Source organism: Carcharhinus amblyrhynchos, chromosome 31 (assembly GCF_965287045.1).
Source record: "Carcharhinus amblyrhynchos chromosome 31, sCarAmb.v2.hapA, whole genome shotgun sequence".
Lineage (NCBI taxonomy): Eukaryota > Metazoa > Chordata > Chondrichthyes > Carcharhiniformes > Carcharhinidae > Carcharhinus > Carcharhinus amblyrhynchos.
Window position 1 is genome coordinate 6,380,433 of NC_137354.1, and position 18,371 is coordinate 6,398,803.

General features: G+C 46.8%; 1 protein-coding gene across 1 annotated transcript in view; it reads right to left on the minus strand.

Annotated features, from left to right (window-relative positions):
• Positions 1 to 18,371, minus strand: part of LOC145360414 (testican-2-like) — a 71,040-nt gene that overhangs the window by 14,089 nt on the left and 38,580 nt on the right. The window contains exon 3 of the mRNA XM_080215613.1: positions 6,237 to 6,351. Coding sequence (XP_080071739.1) covers positions 6,237 to 6,351 — 115 coding nt within the window. The remainder of the gene's footprint in view (positions 1 to 6,236; positions 6,352 to 18,371) is intronic.

The following is an 18,371-nucleotide window of genomic DNA, read 5'->3' on the forward strand; positions in this document are numbered from 1 at the left end:
CTTCCCTTTACACCGTGGCTGTGTGACCCGGACTCCTTACGGGACGATTCCACTCTCACGGAATCTGGGAAAATCTCGCACAGGTTTCCAAAAGTTTCAGGAGGGTAAGCAGTGCAAGACATATAACAAGATTAATTGGAGTACTATTATTACAGAAAACACTGGCAGGTTTTTAAAAATAAATCACTGCGGGTTGTTAGAAATGGCAAAAGAGGTATGGATTAGAACATCACTGAAAAGATGAACTGAGAAGGCAAAATGATACATTAAAAGAAACATGCAGTGAAAATCTAGGAAAGGTGTGATGGGCCAAATGGCCTTTTCTGTATGTGGATTCCAAGCCTGAATTACTGTTTATAAAGAACAGAGAAAATTACAGCACAGGAACAGATCCTCCTGCCTCCAAGCCTGCACCGACTGATAGAGATATATAGAGTCATACAGCGCAGATAAGGCCTTTCAGCCCCACCTAGTCTGCACCAACAATAACTACCACTAAAGTTGTGCTAATCCCATTTTTCTGCACTTGTCCCACCCATTTCCTTGAATGTTATGATATTTCAAGTGCTTATCCATCGATGTTTTAAAGGTTGTAAGGTTTTCGGTCTCCATTACCTTCCCAGGCAGTGCGTTCCAGATTCCCACCGAATCCCCTCCTGCCCTTTAACCTAAAACCATGGCATAGTGGTTGTGTTGTCTCACAGCGCCAGAGACCTGGGTTTGATTCCTGACCTTGGGTGGCTACCTGTGTGGAGTCTGCACGTTCTCCCCTTGTCTCCGGGTGCTCTGGTTTCCTCCCACAGTCCAAAGATGTGCAGGTTAGGTAGATTGACCAATTTAGTGTCAGCGGGAGTAGCTAGGGTAAATGCATAGGGTTACAGAGATAGGGCATGGCTGGGATTGTGGTTGGTGCAGACTCGATGGGCCGAATGGCCTCCTTCTGCACTGTAGGGATTCTATGGTCTATGATGCTCAGCTAAACAGCCCTTTTGTCTCCCATTTTCAATATTCCAAATGAAACATTTAAAGAAAATTGAAAAATAACTCTTTAAATGTCTTGATGATTTTGCTCTGGGTTTGGACACAGCAGTGTCTTGGGGGTTTGATCTTCAATTCCTGGAAACGCCAGACCAATCCTTGGGAGGGTTGGCAACCCTAGGACGTAGCAACCTTTAACATGGCCGATTATCTCCCAGCATGCCTATCGGAGAGTGAATGGCCAATCTATGGAGCCAGGTTACCTGGGGAGATGGTGGAATCCGGTAGCATGGATCACCTTAAATGCAAACTGGATAAGATTTCAGGAAATAACTTGGTGGAATACTGTATATTAGTGATTGGAGTCACGATGTGAGGTAAGTGTAATGAGTTTGGAAGGAATGGATGAATGAAGCCAGGTTTGCAAAGTTATCCGCCACTGGGGGTTTTCTGCACCTTTGGGTCTGTTGTTGACTTACTGATAATGATTGATTGCTGCGATTAGTCAACAACTCATTATCATTTGGGCCAAGTGACTTATCAGAATGGTAGAAGAATGGACCTTGGTCTATGCTTGTCCACCAATTCTACGCGCCTATCTCGAGCAACTATTGATTGATCAGTAATGATGTTAGATCACAGCAGCTCCTCTGTAGAAACTCAGGTTATCTGAGTAGGGGATCCTGATTAATTTAAATTTCCACTCTAGTTCAGTTAGGCGTTAGGGTGACGATGCTTTGTCAGAAGTCTTTACCAGGGATGGTGGCGACATACAGGGACACAGTGCTGGATATGTGGCAAATTATCTGAGAGGTTACAGCTGTTTAAACTTATGCAGCTGCAGTCACTCCAGACTTATTCACCGCATCAAAAGTCTAGCACAGAAATTCGGCCCAGTGTCTGCTCGTGTCCATGTTCCATGTGGGCATTTTCCTACTCCTCCTCCTCCACTACCAAGGTATTCTTCCATTCCCTCCACCCTCCTCCTCAATGCACATTCTACATTCCTCACACGAGTTTCTTCTGAATCTCGGGTTAGAATCATAGAATCCCTACAGTGCAGCAGGAGGCCATTCAGCCCATCGAGTCTGCACCCACCACAATCCCACCCAGGCCCTACCCCCATTACCCCATGCATATACCCTAGCTAATCCCACTGACACTAAGGGGCAATTTAGCACGGCTAATCCAACTAACCCACACATTTTTGGAGTGTGCGAGGAAACTGGAGCACCTGGAGGAAACCCACGCAGATATGGGCAGAATGTGCAAACTCCACACAGACAGTGACCCAAGCCAGGAATTGAACCCAGGTCCGTGGTGCTGTGAGGCAGCAGTGCTAACCACTGTGACACCCCATTGGATTTATTAGTGATTATATTTATAGAATCACAGAATCCCAACAGCCCATCGGGTCTGCACTTCTAAGAAATCCAAGTCCCTCCCTCTGTCTTACTGAAAAAGAAATCAGGAAGTTTGATACAATTTTCTCGATGACCCTCAGTCCCCTTTCTCTGCACATAATCTATCTAATTCCCTTCAAGGATGCTGAGACTAAATCAAAAGCCTCCTCTGTTCACCAGTGCATCTAATGCCCCGAGAATTAAAAGAAATAGGTCATAGAGTCATAGAGGTCAACAGACAGAAAAGGCCCTTCGGCCCATCGTATCTAAGCCCGTCACAAACAACCACCTAACTATTCTAATCTCATTTTGTAGCGCTTGGCTCATAGTCTTGTAGTCTTGTCTTGGCATCACATGTGCGTATTTAAATACTTCTTAAATGTTGTGGGGGTCTTTGCTTCTGCCACCCTTTCAAGCAGTTGCCGGAATTTTACTGCCTCATCTGCCGGTGAGCTCCGAGCCTCACCCGTCCCAATTCAGGGGCAGGCGTGCCAGTAAAATTTCAGCCAGTGAATTCCAGATTCCCAACACCCTCCAGGTGCAAAAGTGTTTCCTCACATCTCCTCTAAACCTCCAGGCCCCTACTTGAAATCTACGGCCCCTAGTCATTGATTCCTCCACCAAGACTAAAGACCAACTTTCACAGGTGCACCAGAGAAAGCATTCTTTCTGGTTGTATCACATTTGGTATGGGCTCCTGCTCTGCCCAAGGAAGTACAAAAGGTTGTGAATGTAGCCCAATCCATCACGCACACCAGTCTCCCATTCACTGACTCTGTCTACACTTCCTGGTGCCTCGGCAAAGCAGCCAGTATAATTAAGGAGCCCACAGACCCCGGACATTCTCTCTTCCACCTTCTTCCTTCAGGAAAAAGATACAAAAGTCTGAAGTCACGCACCAACAGACTCAAGAACAGCTTCTTCCCTACTGCCATCAGACTTATAAATGGACCTACCTCACATTAAGTTGATCTTTCTCTATATCCTATCTATGACTGTGACACTACATTCTGCACTCTCTCCTTTCCTTCTCTATGAACAGTATGCTTGGTCTGTGTCGTGCGCAAGAAACAATACTTTTCACTGTAGTAATACATGTGACAATAATAAATCAAATCAAATCAAGGGGAAAAGGTTTCTTCCTCTCTACTCTTACCTATATCCCACATAATTTTATACATTGCAATGACATCCCCCCTCAGTCTCCTCTGCTCTAAGAAAAACAATGCCAGTCTATCCAATCCTCTCTTCATAAGTAAAACTCTCGAGCCCAGGCGACATCCTGGTAAATTTCCTCTGTGACCTTTCCAATACCATCAATTCCCTCCTATAATGTAGATTCCAGAAATGCACCAAAATCCTCCAGATCTGTGGCCTCAGCAACCTTTTATTCAGTTCCAGCATAACCTCCCTACTCTTACGCTCTATGCCCCGGCTAATAAAGGCAAGTATACCAGGTGTCTTCTTAGCCACTTTATCCTCCTGTCCTGCTACCTTAAGGGATCAGTGTGTTAGCTAAGCGCACAGGGAAGAAAATCCCCAATATTGCTCATATTTTCAACCATAACGAGACATTTGCTATGCTCAAAGACATTTATAGTCCCAGAGGAGGCACTCAGTGCATTAATAATGTAAAGCAATCGATACAGTCTGGCCTTAAAATGGATTCGCTTTCATTATCAGGGATCATTTTTACACAAGTTCTGCTCAGCTCAAGAAGCTGTGTCATCACTCAAGTGACAAACCTTTCATCAATTTAGTCAATTAAGATATTGCTGCTCACAGTATCCTCGCGTCCTGATATCAAGGTTAACTCAGAATATAATCACTCGCATTGGGGTTGAATTCAACACAGAGTCAAGTGGGCAAGGATCTCCTTCGACCTGATGGGGGACACCAGCTTGGCAAAACCGAGTGGCCTGTCTTGTTTCAGTCTAATTTGTGAACCCATGCGGAACAACCCTTCTGCCACTGGGAGTTGGGTTCGAAAGTCAGGTACAAGTGGATGATGGATATGTGATGGTTGATAGGGGAGGCGATGGCCCAGTAGTATTATTGTTAGACTATTAATCCAGAAACTCAGCTAACGCTCTGGGGCCCCCGGGTTCAAATCCCGGCAGGGCAGATAGTGGAATTTGAATTCAATTTTTTAAAAATCTGGAATGAAGAATCTATTGTCGATCATGGAACTATTGTCAGAAAAACCCATCTGGTTCACTGGAGTGGCATGGTGGCACAGTGGTTAGCACTACTACCAGGTTCAATTCCTGGCTTGGGTCATTGTCTGTGTGGAGTCTGCACATTCTCCCCATGTCTGCATGGGTTTCCTCCCACAGTTTAAAAGAAGTGCTGATTAGGTACATTGGCCATGCTAGATTTTCCCTCAGTGTATCCAGATAGGAGTTGTGTGGCGACTAGGGGATTTCCACAGTAACTTCATTGCGGTGTTAATGTAAGCCTACTTATAACTAATAAATAAGCTTTTAATGTCCTCTCAAGAAGGAAATCTGCTGTCCTTACCCAGTCTGGTCTACAGGTGACTCCAGAGCCACATAGCAATGTAGTTGACTCTCAACTGCCCTCAGGCAATTAGGGATGGACAATAATAAATGCTGGTCAGCCTGTGGTGTCCATCTCCCACGAAGAATAAAAAATATGGTGCAGGGGGTTGAATTTTTTTTGCTGTTGGGGCCTTTCTTTCTCCGAGTCACTTTTGGCCCTTTTCATGGTTGGAAAATTGTACAGGCTACAAACTGCAAGCATTGAGCTCCATTCCCAAGTTCTCAGTCCACACTCACTTTCCACATCCATGTCTTTCATTATCTACAGAGATGCCCTGATCAAGTGATGTTGGAGGTGGGGGGAGGTGTACATGTCTTTATTTAGGTGCCTGTGTCTCATATTATGTTGCAACTGTATAGAACTTCAGTTAGGCCACATTTGGAATACTGCACACAGTTCTGGTTCCTACACTACCAGAAGGATGTGGAGGCTTTGGAGAGGGTAAAGGTTGACCAGGATGTTGCCTGGTTTGGGGTGTGTTAGCTACAAGGTGAGATTGGACAAACTTTGTTCGTTTTGACTTGACTGAAGGACGGCCTGATAGAAGTTTATAAAATTATGAGGGGCACGGATAGAATCTGTTTCCCAGTGTAGAAATGTCAATTACTAGGGGACGTTGGCTTAAGGTAAAAGGAGGGAAGTTTAGAGGAGGTGTGAGAGGCAGGTTTTTTACACAGAGAGCGGTAAGTGCCTGGAACGTGTGACCAGAGGAGGTGGTAGAAGCAGATTCAATAGCAATGTTTAAGAGGCATCTTTTCAGATACGTGAATAGGCCAGGGAATAGAGGGATACGGACTGCGTAGATCTTTACTTTAGAAAGGCATCATGTGTTTGATTTGATTCGATTTATTATTGTCACATATATTAACATACAGTGAAAAGTATTATTTCTTGAATGCTATACAGGCAAAACATACCATTCATAGAGAAGGAGAGAGTGCAGAATGTAGTGTTACAGTCATAGCTAGGGTGTAGAGAAAGATCAACTTAGTACAAAGTGAGTCCATTCAAAAGTCTGATGGGAAGAAGCTATTCTTGAGTTGGTTGGTACGTGAGCTCAGACTTTTCTATCCTTTTCCTGATGGAGGAAGGTGGAGGCACAGGCTTGGTGGGCCAAAGGGTCTGTTCCTGTGCTTTACTGTTCTTTGTTCCCTATTCTATTATCCTAATTGTGTGCATCCTCATGGGCACAGTCTGAGGGAGTGCGGGTCAGAGGGAACATGTCTACACAAGTGCTTCTTGCAGCAAGTGAGTGTGTTGGTGTGAGAGAGCGCGCTGCTCTCTGGGTCTTACCTATGCTGCAGTTTCTTGCGGCTGATACACATAGCCCTCAGCTGGCCCTGCGAGACACACACTTTGTGTCGACTGCACTTCACCTTTTGGCAGGGGTCCTTGGTGGGATCCAGCGCTGCAGGAGGGAAATCGTACAACCGTTATTTACAAGCGAGAGAATAAAGTCCCAGCTAATCTCGAGGTCGTAACCTTCCTTGCCTCTTTATCAGTTGGTACCTCATTGGTTCAGGGTACCAATAATATTGTAAGTGCATCATCCACTGCACTCAGATAAGTTCACCCTCTAATTCAAAATCATTTTATTCTAGGGCCTCCAAACTATGGAACTCCTTAAATTTATCAATTTTCCCATTGTCCTTGACTTGCAGTCTGAATTTCAAATAAGAATTTACATTTTCTGCCCCACATATAAAACTTTCTTAACCTCTAAACAATCGTCTCCTCTCATCCATTCCCTTCAAGGCTAGACAAGACACAGATGGATAGGTTTCTACTTGTTCTAGATATCGAGGAACACGCGGATAGTACAGGAAAACATGCTGAGGTCACTAGGAGAGTCACGATAGCACAGTGGTTAGCGCTGCTGCCTCACAGAACCAGGGACCCGGGTTCGATTCCCAGCTTGGGTAACTGTCTGTGTGGAGTTTGCACATTCTCCCCATGTCTGAGTGGGTTTCCTCCGGGTGCCCTGGTTTCCTTCCACAGTCCAAAAGACGTGCTGGATAGGTGCATTGGCTGTGCTAAATTCTCCCTCAGTGTACCCGGAGTGTGGCGACTAGGGGATTTTCACAGTAACTTCATTGCAGTGTTAATGTAAGCTGGGTGGTCCAGTTTCCTCCAATGCTCCAAAGATGTGCAGGTTTGGCGGATTGGCCGTGAGAATTGCATGGGGGATTGGAGATGGGGGGAGGGGAGGCCTGAATAGGACGCTGAGTCTGTGCAGTCTCAATGGCCTGAATGGCTTCCTTCCGGAAGGTTCTGTGATTGTTGCTGCACATATTTAGAGAGCTGTGCACTGCACTGTAGGGTGAGACTGAGCATTGCAGCCAGGACGATAGTCAATGTTCTGCTGCACTGTATTTCTGCTGAGGTTTAGCTGGCCTCCCAATGAACTGCAGAGCTGTTTCCAACTGGAACCGAGCAGGAATGTGAGTTGGTGGATCTCAAGAAACAGTTTGGCCAGGTGACGCACTGCCTCACCCAAAATGATCAGATAATGCAGCAAAACACGTACACAGCAGCCAAAGAACAGTTTCAGTTTTCCGAATATTCCTGCATTCCTTTTCAGATTTTCTCTGGAATGTTTTAAGCTCCCGCTTTGCCTCAATTCGTCCATTGTCGCAGTAGGCATTCAATGATTGCGTTGGCAAAGAGTCCATTGGCATGGCGACAGGCTAGCTTGGTTAGGAATGTTTAGCACGCGCCTCACACCACTCAAGGAGATTACCACCTGCTGGTGGGTGGCACAGTGGCACAGTAGCACTGCTGTCTCACAGCGCCAGGGACACGGGTTCGAATCCCGGCTTGGGTCTGTGCGGAGCTTGCGTGTTCTCCTCATGTCTGTGTGGGTTTCCCCGGGTGCTCTCAAAGTTGTGGTCTCAATGTATGTAAATCAATAACCTCACAGATTATTGGATCTCACTTGGTATTGATTGGTTACTGTTTAAAAAATAAGTTGTTGCCCATTTAAAACGGAGGTGAGGAGAATTTCTTTTTCTCTGAAGATTTGTGAGTCTTTGGAACGTTCTTCCTCCAAAGACAGCGGAAGGAGAGTTTTTGAATATTAAGGCAGAGTTAGATAGATTCTTGATTAACGAGTGGGGTGAAAGGTCAATGGGAGTGGGTGGGAATGTGGTTGAGGTTACAATCAGATCAGTCATGATCTTAGAATCATAGAATCCCGATAGTACTGAAGGAGGCCATTTGGTCCATCAAATCTGTATCGACCACAATCCCACACAGGCCCTATTCCCCTATCCCCACACATTTATCCTACTACTCCCCCTGACATTAAGGGTAAGTCTAGTATGGCCAATCAACCCAACCCGCACATCTTTGGACTGTGGGAGGAAACCAAAGCACCCAGAGGAAACCCACGCAGACATGGGGAGAACATGCAGACTCCACACAGTCACCCAAGCCGGGAATCGAACCCGCATCCCTGGCGCTGTGAGGCAGCAGTGCTAACCACTGTGCTACAGTGCCGGCCCCAAGTCCATGCATTCCTTCGACTCTGGCCATTCGCACAACTTCCACTAGCACCCTCTTGCCAATGAGAGACCTGCCTTCAGTCGCCACAGCCCTTAGCTCTGGAATTCCTTCCCTAAAATCCTCCACTTCTCTCTCTCTTTCTTTAAGATATTCCACAAATCCGGACTCCTTGACAAAGCTTTTAGTCGCCTGTTCTCGTAACCCCTCCTTCAGAGCAAGGCAATTCTTTTTGTCTGGCAATGCTCCTTTGAGGTACCCTGGGGATTTTTACTCGATTTGGCACCCTAGACCACTAAACCCATGACTGCTTCCATCTAGAAGGACAAGGGCAGCAGATACAATGGGAACACCACCACCTGCAAGTTCCCCTCTGAATCACTCACCATCCTGACTTGGAAATATATAACCATTCCTTCGCAGTCACTGGGCCAAAATCCTGGAATTCCCTCCCTAACAGCATTGTGGGTCAACCCACAGCATCTGGATTCAAGAAGGCAGCTCACCGCCACCTTCTCAGGGGCAACTAGGGATGGGCAATAAATGCTGGCCAGCGAGCGACGCCCATGTCCCACGAATGAATTTAAAAAAAGACAAATGGAAATTGCTGTGACGAGACATCCTGAGGAACAGTAAGAAGTCTCACAACACCAGGTTAAAGTCCAACGGGTTTATCTGGTAGCATAAACTTTCAGAGCGCTATCCCTTCATCACTCATCTGACGAAGGGGCAGTGCTCCGAAAGCTCGTGCTACCAAATAAACCTGTTGGACTTTAACCTGGTGTTGTGAGACTATTCACTGCACCCACCCCAGTCCAACGCCGGCATCTCCACATCCTGAGGAAGGCAGGTCATGGTATCAAGGGGAAATTAGCTCATGGTGTTCAGAGGAGCTGTGTTGGATTTTTGCAACTTGATCCTCCTCTGCCACTGAATGCCTGAAAGCAAGAGCTGTCTGAAAGGCAGTGAGAAACAGGAGTCCTTAAACTTTAATGGCTTCATTAAATAATCATTAAATCCTAGTTAAATGGAGGAGTTACTGGGAATATATTTCCCAGCTGAGAGGTTTAATGGTGCCTAATGGACACACATCCACTCATATCACTGCGCACAGCAACACTCAGAAAAATAAAGATCACCTTCCCTGGTCACAAGATCGTGCTCTCACTTAAGTAAGGCTTACATTAACACTGCAATGAAGTTGCTGTGAAATTCCCCTAGTTGCCACACTCCGGCGCCTGTTTGGGTCAATGCACCCCAACCAGCATGTCTTTCAGACTGTGGGAGGAAACCAGAGCACCTGGAGGAAACCCACGCAGACACGGGGAGAATGCGCAAACTCCACACAGACAGTGACCCGAAGCTGGAATCGAACCCGGGTCCGTGGCGCTGTGAGGCAGCAGTGTTAACCATGTGCCACCGTGCCGCCCCATGCCAAAACCTGAGATTTGATCACATCAACCAACGATGCTTCAGTGAAGCGAGGGAGTGTTGCGTTGTCAGAGGCACTAGCTTTCAGATGGGTGTTAAACTGAGGTCTGGCCTGTTGTCTGAACAAAGATTCCAAGTCACCATTCAAAAGTGGCTTTTGTTGGAAGAGACGGAGTATAAAGATAGGGGAGGTCCATCTACAACTGCGAGAGCACACCAAGCACTGTACATAGTGTTGGGATATACCTGCACTGGAAGCAGTTCAGAGAAGGATCACTAGGCTGATTCCTGGGATGAAGAGGATGCTTTGTGAAGTAAGGATTGAACCTCTTCTCCTTTCAGCTTAGAAGAACCAAAGATATTGAGACCATGAGATGTAGGAGGGGAAGAAGAACATTCGGCCCATCAAGTCTCTGCCACCAATCAATGAGATCATTGAGATTCTGACAGGGTAGATGCCAAGAGAATGCTTCCTCTCACAGAGAACTAGGGAGTCAAGATTGAAGATAAGGGATTCTCCCGTTTAAGATGGAGCCGAGGAGGAATTTCATTTATTTGCGGGAATAGGTCATTTTTTGAATTCTCTCCTAGCAGTAGAGGCTGGGTTATATGTATATAAGCTGAGTTAGACAGATCGATGACTGACAACATGGGGGATAGGGGAAGAGGGCAGGGGACAGGAAAGTGGAGTTAGAGCCACAATTGAATCAGCCATGTTCTTGTTGAATGGTGGAACAGGCTAGATGGGCTGAATGGTCTATTCATGATTCTGTTTCTGAAATTATGAAAAAGAACAGTGCAGTTCTCTGCAACCACTCCCCTCCCCCCAGTCTATGCCCCTCATTATTTTATAGACCTCTATAAGATCACCCCTAAGTCTCCTGCGCTCCAGGGTAAAAAGTCCCAGTCTATCCAGCCTCTCCTTATAACTCAAACCACCAAGTCCCTTCTCTGCACTCTTTCTAGTTTAATAATATCTTTCCTATAGTAGGGTGACCAGACTATAAAGCAACTTATCCAGAAAGAACCCACACTCCCTCCATGTTGCAACACCTCATTTTATTCCCACTACATGATTGCTCTCCCATCCAGTTCCCCATCAGGAACCCACTCCAAGTGCCAGTTACTTTCTGTGTGAAGAACCTTTTGCAACATTTGAGACCCAAATTTTCCATGTACTAGTTTGAACTTTAACCCTTTGGTCAATCCTGCTCTTACCAGTTAAATTCCATTCCTCAATCTTTTCCTGGACTTTCCTGCAATATTTTGAGTTACATGGGTAAGATAGAGGGATATGGACAATTGGGACTAGCTTAGGGATTTAAAAGAAAAGACGGCATGGATAAGTTGGGCCGAAGGGTCTGCTTCCATGCTGTAAACCGCTATGGATTCCATGACTGTGCAAACTTGGAAGATTGTGAGAGTGCTGGCCATGGACTGGGCACTCTGGATGACACAGGGTGGGATTTTCCGGCCTTGCTCGCCCCAGAACTGGAAAATCCCACCTGAGGTCAACGGACCTTTGCGTGGTCGAATCCCCCCGCGACCCACTACTCGCTTCCATGGCAGGCGAGATGGGAAAATTCCCCTCATAGTGTAGGATGCCTGGCATCGCTGGCACAGTCAGGAGACAACAACGCTTGGGAAATGAAAGAGAAAACCAAAGACCAAAACAAACAAGGATAGCGAACTGGTAAATAAGTAAGGCATCCGATAAAAAAAATACACGTTTATTGCTGAAACTGTCTGGAATTATTTCCAAGGATTCCAATTAACATAATCGAATCTAGCAGCAACAAATATTGACCTGTCGCTGTCAGATAGATTTCGCCAATTAATTTACAGGGTGGCAGGCTGTACGACAGTGATGAAGTATTTTCTTCCATGCCAAGTCATCCAGGTTTATGATTCAACTGGCCATTAATAATCACTGCACTCCAAGTAGACAGGAAGGCTGCTAAATGCTAAACATCAACCCCACTGGTTGGGCTTCCACGGTTCACATCTCAGTGTTACCTGCTGTACATGTTCACCAGATGGAGGGTAAACCTTGCCTACCCATTCATCACAGGGTGGTACAGCTAGCCCGTGTGTCTTGGTGTCAAGTTAACAAAGAACAAAGAAAATTACAGCACAGGAACAGGCCCTTCGGCCCTCCAAGCTTGCACCGACCATGCTGCCTAGTTGAACTAAAACCCCCTACCCTGCCAGGGACCATATCCCTCTGTTCCCATCCTATTCATGTATTTGTCAAGACACTATCAGCTTCCACTACTTTCCCTGGCAGCGAGTCCAGGCACTGACCACCCTCTGTGCAAAAAAACTTGCCTCATACATCTCCTTTACATGCTCTGCATACTAGCACCAGGGCAGTGTATTATCCATGCCTGCTATTGGCCGTGAGTCTAACTGCAATGAGTCACACAACTGCAAACTACACCTCGGGTAAAAGATTAACAGTTCTCCAACATCAGTTGCTATCTGGGTCACGTACATCGAACTGCTAACTTGCTATATCTACACAGGGCAAAAGGTGAACATGTCATTCCATTTCTCAAAGGCTTGCAGTCTGTCAGGGACTCACGTTTAGACAGCATCCAATCTCCCAGATCATCTCATCTACAAACATTGGAAGTGTAGGGAGGGGTGGTGTTTGAAACTGCCCAGGCCAACCTCTCAGCCCATGATGAGAGGGCCCCCTATCTGTTGACCCTGAGGGCAGTCTCACTGCTTGCTAATTGCACGATGATAATCTCTCCCTCAATGTCATTTAAGCAAAGGAGATGGCCATTGACTGCAGGGAGTGTAGTGGAGAACGTGCCCCTGTCTACGTCAACGGCAATGAAGTGGAAACAATCGAAAGCTTCAGATTTCTAGGTGTCCAGATCGCCAACAACCTGTCCTGATCCCTCCATATAATTAAGAAAGCTATGATTAAGAAAGTACACCAACACCTCTGCTTTCTCTGGAGGCTAAGGAAATTTGGTAGGTCTGCTACGACACTCACCAAATTTTACAGATGCACCATAGAAAGCATCCTTCCAGGTTGTATCAGAGCTTGGTATGGATCCTGCTCTGACCAAGACTGCAAGAAACTACAAAGGGTTGTGAATGTAGCCCAATCCATCACACAAACCAGCCTCCCAGCCACTGACTCCGTCTACACTTCCCGCAGCCTCCGTAAAGCAGCCAGCATAATTAAGGACCCTGCACACCCCGGACATTCTCGCTTCCATCTTCTTCCATTGGGAAAAGGATAAAAAAGTCTGAGGTTGTGTACCAACCGACTCAAGAACAGCTTCTTCCCCGCGGCTTTCGAATGAACTTGCCTTATATTAAATTGATCTTTTGCTACATCCTGGGGGCGATCTTCCTGCCGGAGATTCACAGAGGCCGTGCCTCCCAACGGGAAGCTTGCGAAACAGCCTCCGCTTGAACCTCCCAGCCGCTGCACTATAAAAGCAGCACAGTGGGATAGGAGATCGCCCCCAGGAATGTAGCACAAGATCAGTTTAATACAAGGTAAGATCAGCGCTCGCGCAATGGCCCACTCAGCACAGTGCTGCCGTCCTCCCCAGTGGGAATAGGCCCCACATTCTGATTTCTGCCGTGTTTCACGCTAGTGCACTCTGCAGTGCACAGAATGTGGGAGATTCATTTTGAAACTCCTGCTAAAAAAACCCAGCATGATTTACTCCAGTTTTTACGTGAATCTGACACTTAAGAGTTTTTTTTGGGAGAATCGTCCTCCCTATCTCTGACTGTAACACTACATTCTGCACCCTCTCCTTCCCTTCTCCCCTATGTACTCTATGAACTGTATGCTTTGCCTGTATAGCGTGCAAAAAAAAACGTTTCACTGTATTCCAATACATGTGACAATCATAAATCAAATCAATTCAACTTGTTTATAAGACGTCCCACAACACAGAGCAGCGAGTTGGAGCACAAGAATGGCCACAGTGTTGTATAGAATGATGCAGCACAGGCGGAGGCCATTCAGCCCATTGTGTCAGTGCCAGCTTTTTGGTAGAGGTATCCAATGAATCCAACCATGGTAACCGTATGGCTTTACTCCAAAGGGGATCGCATTAAGTTGCATGAAACCCTTCAGCTGGATAACATCATCAAGTGAAACCCCAACGTTAAAGGCAGCTTGCAGGAGTTCTTGCTTTATCTGAACCTCCTTCTGTTACACATTCAATCCTTATTCTACGCTGACCTCGCTGGGTTTTGAAGCTTAAGCTCAGCAGACTTTAACTGGGGGTTGAATATAAAATGCCTGGGCCTCACTAAAGAGCGAGAGCAGTGAAGATAAAAGCCAGGTGCTGGAAATCTGAATTAAAAATCTAAAATAAAAAAACAGAAAAATGCTGGAAAACCTCAGCAGGTCTGGCAGCATCTGTGGAGAGAGAAACAGGGTAAACGTTTCGAGTCCGTGTGACTCTTCTTCAGAATATTTGATTGGATTCAAAACATTATAGAATAGAATCCCTCCAGTGCAGAAGGAGGCCACTTGGCCCATCGAGCCTGCACCCACCACAATCCCATCCAGGCCCTATCCCCCGAACCCCATCCATTTACCCTAGCTAGTCCCCCAGACACGAAGGGGCAATTTAGCATGGCCAATCCACCTAACCCACACATCTTTGGACTGTGGGAGGAAATCGGAGCACCCGGAGGAAACCCACACAGACATGGGGAGAACATGCAAACTCCTCACAGACAGTGACTCGAGGCCGGAATTGGACCTGAGTCCCTGGAGCTGTGAAGCGGCAGTGCTAACCACTGTGCCAGCGTGCCACACTGCTGTCAAGATCCTGCATATGTGGCCCACCTTTTGGGCAGCATATCCCCACCTGATTCTCCCCAGTCGCCACCCCTCCACCGCCCCCTGTCCCGTCCCTCTGGGGTAATCTGCCTCTTCTGCAGAGATATCACTGATTATTCTAGCTGCTCCACAGCGCATGTTTATTCTCTCACAGGGCTCCTCCGCTCACTCAGCCCTCTCGTCCCTGGCTGTGAGACTGGGCTGATTCATTCCCCGCATTGATCTCCCCGATCACTGGGAAGGACAAGCAGCCGCAACACCAGGCTACACAATGCTGTCCGGCAGCCAGCTGAGACATTGATCCATTGCACACTGGCAGCTGTGTTTGTTCTGTGTTAATCTCTGCCATGACAGGAAGCAGAGGGCTGGGAGGGAAGCCAGAGGTGCGCGATGAATTCTAACCCTTGTTATCTCTTTATTCCCTGCCCCAGCTCCCCACTCAGACTGAACCCCCCCCTCATGTTCATCGAATTATTGCGACCCTAAGAAAACCCACTAACCATACCACTCCTTAGATCATAAAATCATGGAATAATACAGTGCAGAACGTAGAAACATGGAAACTGGAGGCCATTCAGCCCTTCGAGTCTGCTCTGCCATTTATTCTGATCATGGCTGATCATCAAATTCAGTATCCTGATCTCCTCCCCTTCCCCCCCATATCCCTTTAGCTGCATGAGCGATATCTAATTTCTTCTTGCAATCACACAACATTTTGGCCTCAACTACTTTCTGTGGGAGTGAATTCCACACATTCGCCACCCTCTGGGTGAAGAAATTTCTCCTCACCTCAGTTCTAAAAGGTTTACCCCTTATCCTCAAACTATGACCCCCCTAGTTCTGGACTCCCCCCACCATTGGGAACATTCTGAATCTACCCTGTCTAACCCTGTTAGAATTTTATAAGTTTCTATGAGATCCCCTCTCACTCTTCTAAACTCCAGTAAATACAATCCTAACCAATTTAGTCTCTCCTCATATGACAGACCTGCCACCCCAGGAATCAGCCTGGTAAACCTTCGCTGTATTCCCTCTATACAGGCCCTTTGGCCCATTGAGCCTGCACCGACACACGAGAAACACCTGAACTCCCATCTAATCCCATTTGCCAGCACTTGGCCCATAGCCCTGAATGTTATGCCATGCCAAGTGCTCATCCAGGTACTTTTGAAAGGATGTGAGACATCCTGCCTCCACCACCCTCCCAGGCAGCACATTCCAGGCCTTCTGGATAAAAACGCTTTCCTCACATCCCCCCTAAACCTCCTGCCCCTCACCTTGAACCCATGTCCCCTCGTGGCTGACCCTTCAACTAAGGGGAACAGCTGCTCCTTACCTGTTCTGTCCATGCCCCTCATAATCTTCTACACCTCGATCGGGTCGCCCCCTCAGCCTTCTCTGCTCCAACAAAAACAGCCCAAGGCGAGATGAAACATTCTCTGACGATTCCGCTCAGATCTGCGAGGTCATCACATTTCATTGCCTTGCGCTGTCTGTTTCTCATCACGGGTTACAGAATTCTGTCCCTAGGCTAATACCTTTCTTCCAACCAGTATCACTCTCCAGCAGTCAGTTACCTTGCTGCTGTGTGTGGGATCTTGCTGTGTGTGAACTGGCTGCTGTCTTTCGATGTAACAGTGACCACACTTCAAAAATACTCACTGGCAAACAAAGGGTTTGGAAATGTCCTGTGATTGTTAATAGGCCCTTTCTAAACGCAAGTTACTGACCCAATTGCCCCAACTATACGATTTGTATCGATTCTAAGGATAATGGACGGGGGGGGTGCTTTATGGAAAGCTCACGCTACATCCATTAGCAACCTCTCAGAAATTAGATAAATCCAACAGCTACTCAGTACATTTGGAAATGTGATGCATTCAAATCCATCCAAAAATATCAACCAGACGTAGAGAAAAGCTTCAACAGGGACAAAGCAATTGGAAAGATCTATCCAGCACTCCCTCATACTCTAGATATTTGTAGGATGGGTTTAGCTGGACAGTTTGCAGGTCTGATATTAAATATTCAACACCAAACTCATTTTGCTTTTCCAGAATATTTATCCAACTTGCTGCTCTCTTATCACCTTACTGGTCTTGTATAAGAACATAAGAACATAAGAAATAGGAGCAGGAGTAGGCCATCTAGCCCTTCGAGCCTGCCCCGCCATTCAATAAGATCATGGCTGATCTGTCGTGGCTCAGTTCCACATTCCCGCCCTCTCCCCATAACCCTTAATCCCCTCTCTTATCAAAAACCCATCAACCCGCGTCTTAAAAATATTTAGCGAGGCAGCCTCCACCACTTCAACGGGCAGAGAATTCCAGAGATTCATCACCCTTCTGAGTGAAGAAGTTCCTCCTCAACTCTGTTCTAAACCGCCCCCCCTTTATCTTGAGGCTGTGCCCCCTAGTCCTACTGTCTTTTTTGAGCGGGAAGAGTCTCTCCACCTCTATCCTATCCATACGCACAGTTCCACAACATTGGGTCATGTTCCCTAACTAATTGAAAGAAACACAAATTAAATTCACTTAAAATCCTTACAGATGTCAGAGACAGGGAGAGGGAGACAGACAGACAGACAGACAGAGACACACAGACAGAGAGAGAGAGACATGGGGAGAATGAGAGAGACAGAGATAGAGGGAGAGCGAAGCAGAGGGAGAGAGAGAGAGACAGTGAGAGAGAAAAACAACGGGAGAAAAAGGCAGAGGGAGCGAGAGAGACAGAGACAGAGGAAGGGAGAGAGAGAGAGAGACAGAGGGAGAGAGAGTGAGAGAGGTAAAGGGAGTGAGAGAGAGAGAGAAAGGCAGAGGGAGTGAGCGAGACAGTGGGAGAGAGAGACAGGGGGAGTGAGAGAGAGAGAGAGACAGAGGGAGAGAGAGCCAGAGAGAAAGAGAGAGTCAGAGAAACAGACAGAGACACAGAGACAGTATTAGCACAGTTTGTAATAGAGGTACAGGCCCAGAAGTGAAGGTCATTGTTTGAATTGTTATGAAATGAGCTTGACTGTGAATTTGAAATTCTGGCGTGTCCTTGGTCCCGAAGATCACTAAAATGTTCTTCAATATTTACAGAACATGAGAACACAACAGCTAGCAGATGGAGTAAACCACGTGGCTGGTCAGACCTGCTCCACCACTCAGTACCATCATAGCTGACCTCCCGATTCCACTTCCCCATCCATTCTCTGTATCCCAGAACTCCCTGAGACCAGCAATCTGTCCATCCCAGCTTAAATATAGTCAATGATGGCACCCATAACCCTCTGGGTAGGAGCATTCAAAAGTTCCCATGTCTTTGTGTCCACATCTCAGTCCTAATTTACTGTGCCCTTATCCTGGATGGTGCCCGTGTTCGATATTCCCAGTTTCTCCATGTGTACCCTGTCAAACCCCTTCAGAATCATGATTGTTCCAATGAGGTCGCCTCTCGTTCTGCTAACCTCCAGTGTGTAGACTCAGTTTACTTAGTCTCTCATCACGGAGCAATGGCTGTACTGCCTCCGATGCAGGGACATCCTTTGGGGTGGTACAGTGGCACAGTGGTCAGCACTGCTACCTCACAACTCCAAGGACCTGGGTTCGATTCCCAGCTTGGGTCACTGTCTGTGAGGAGTGTGCATGTTCTCCCCGTGTCTGCGTGGACTTCCTCCAGGTGCT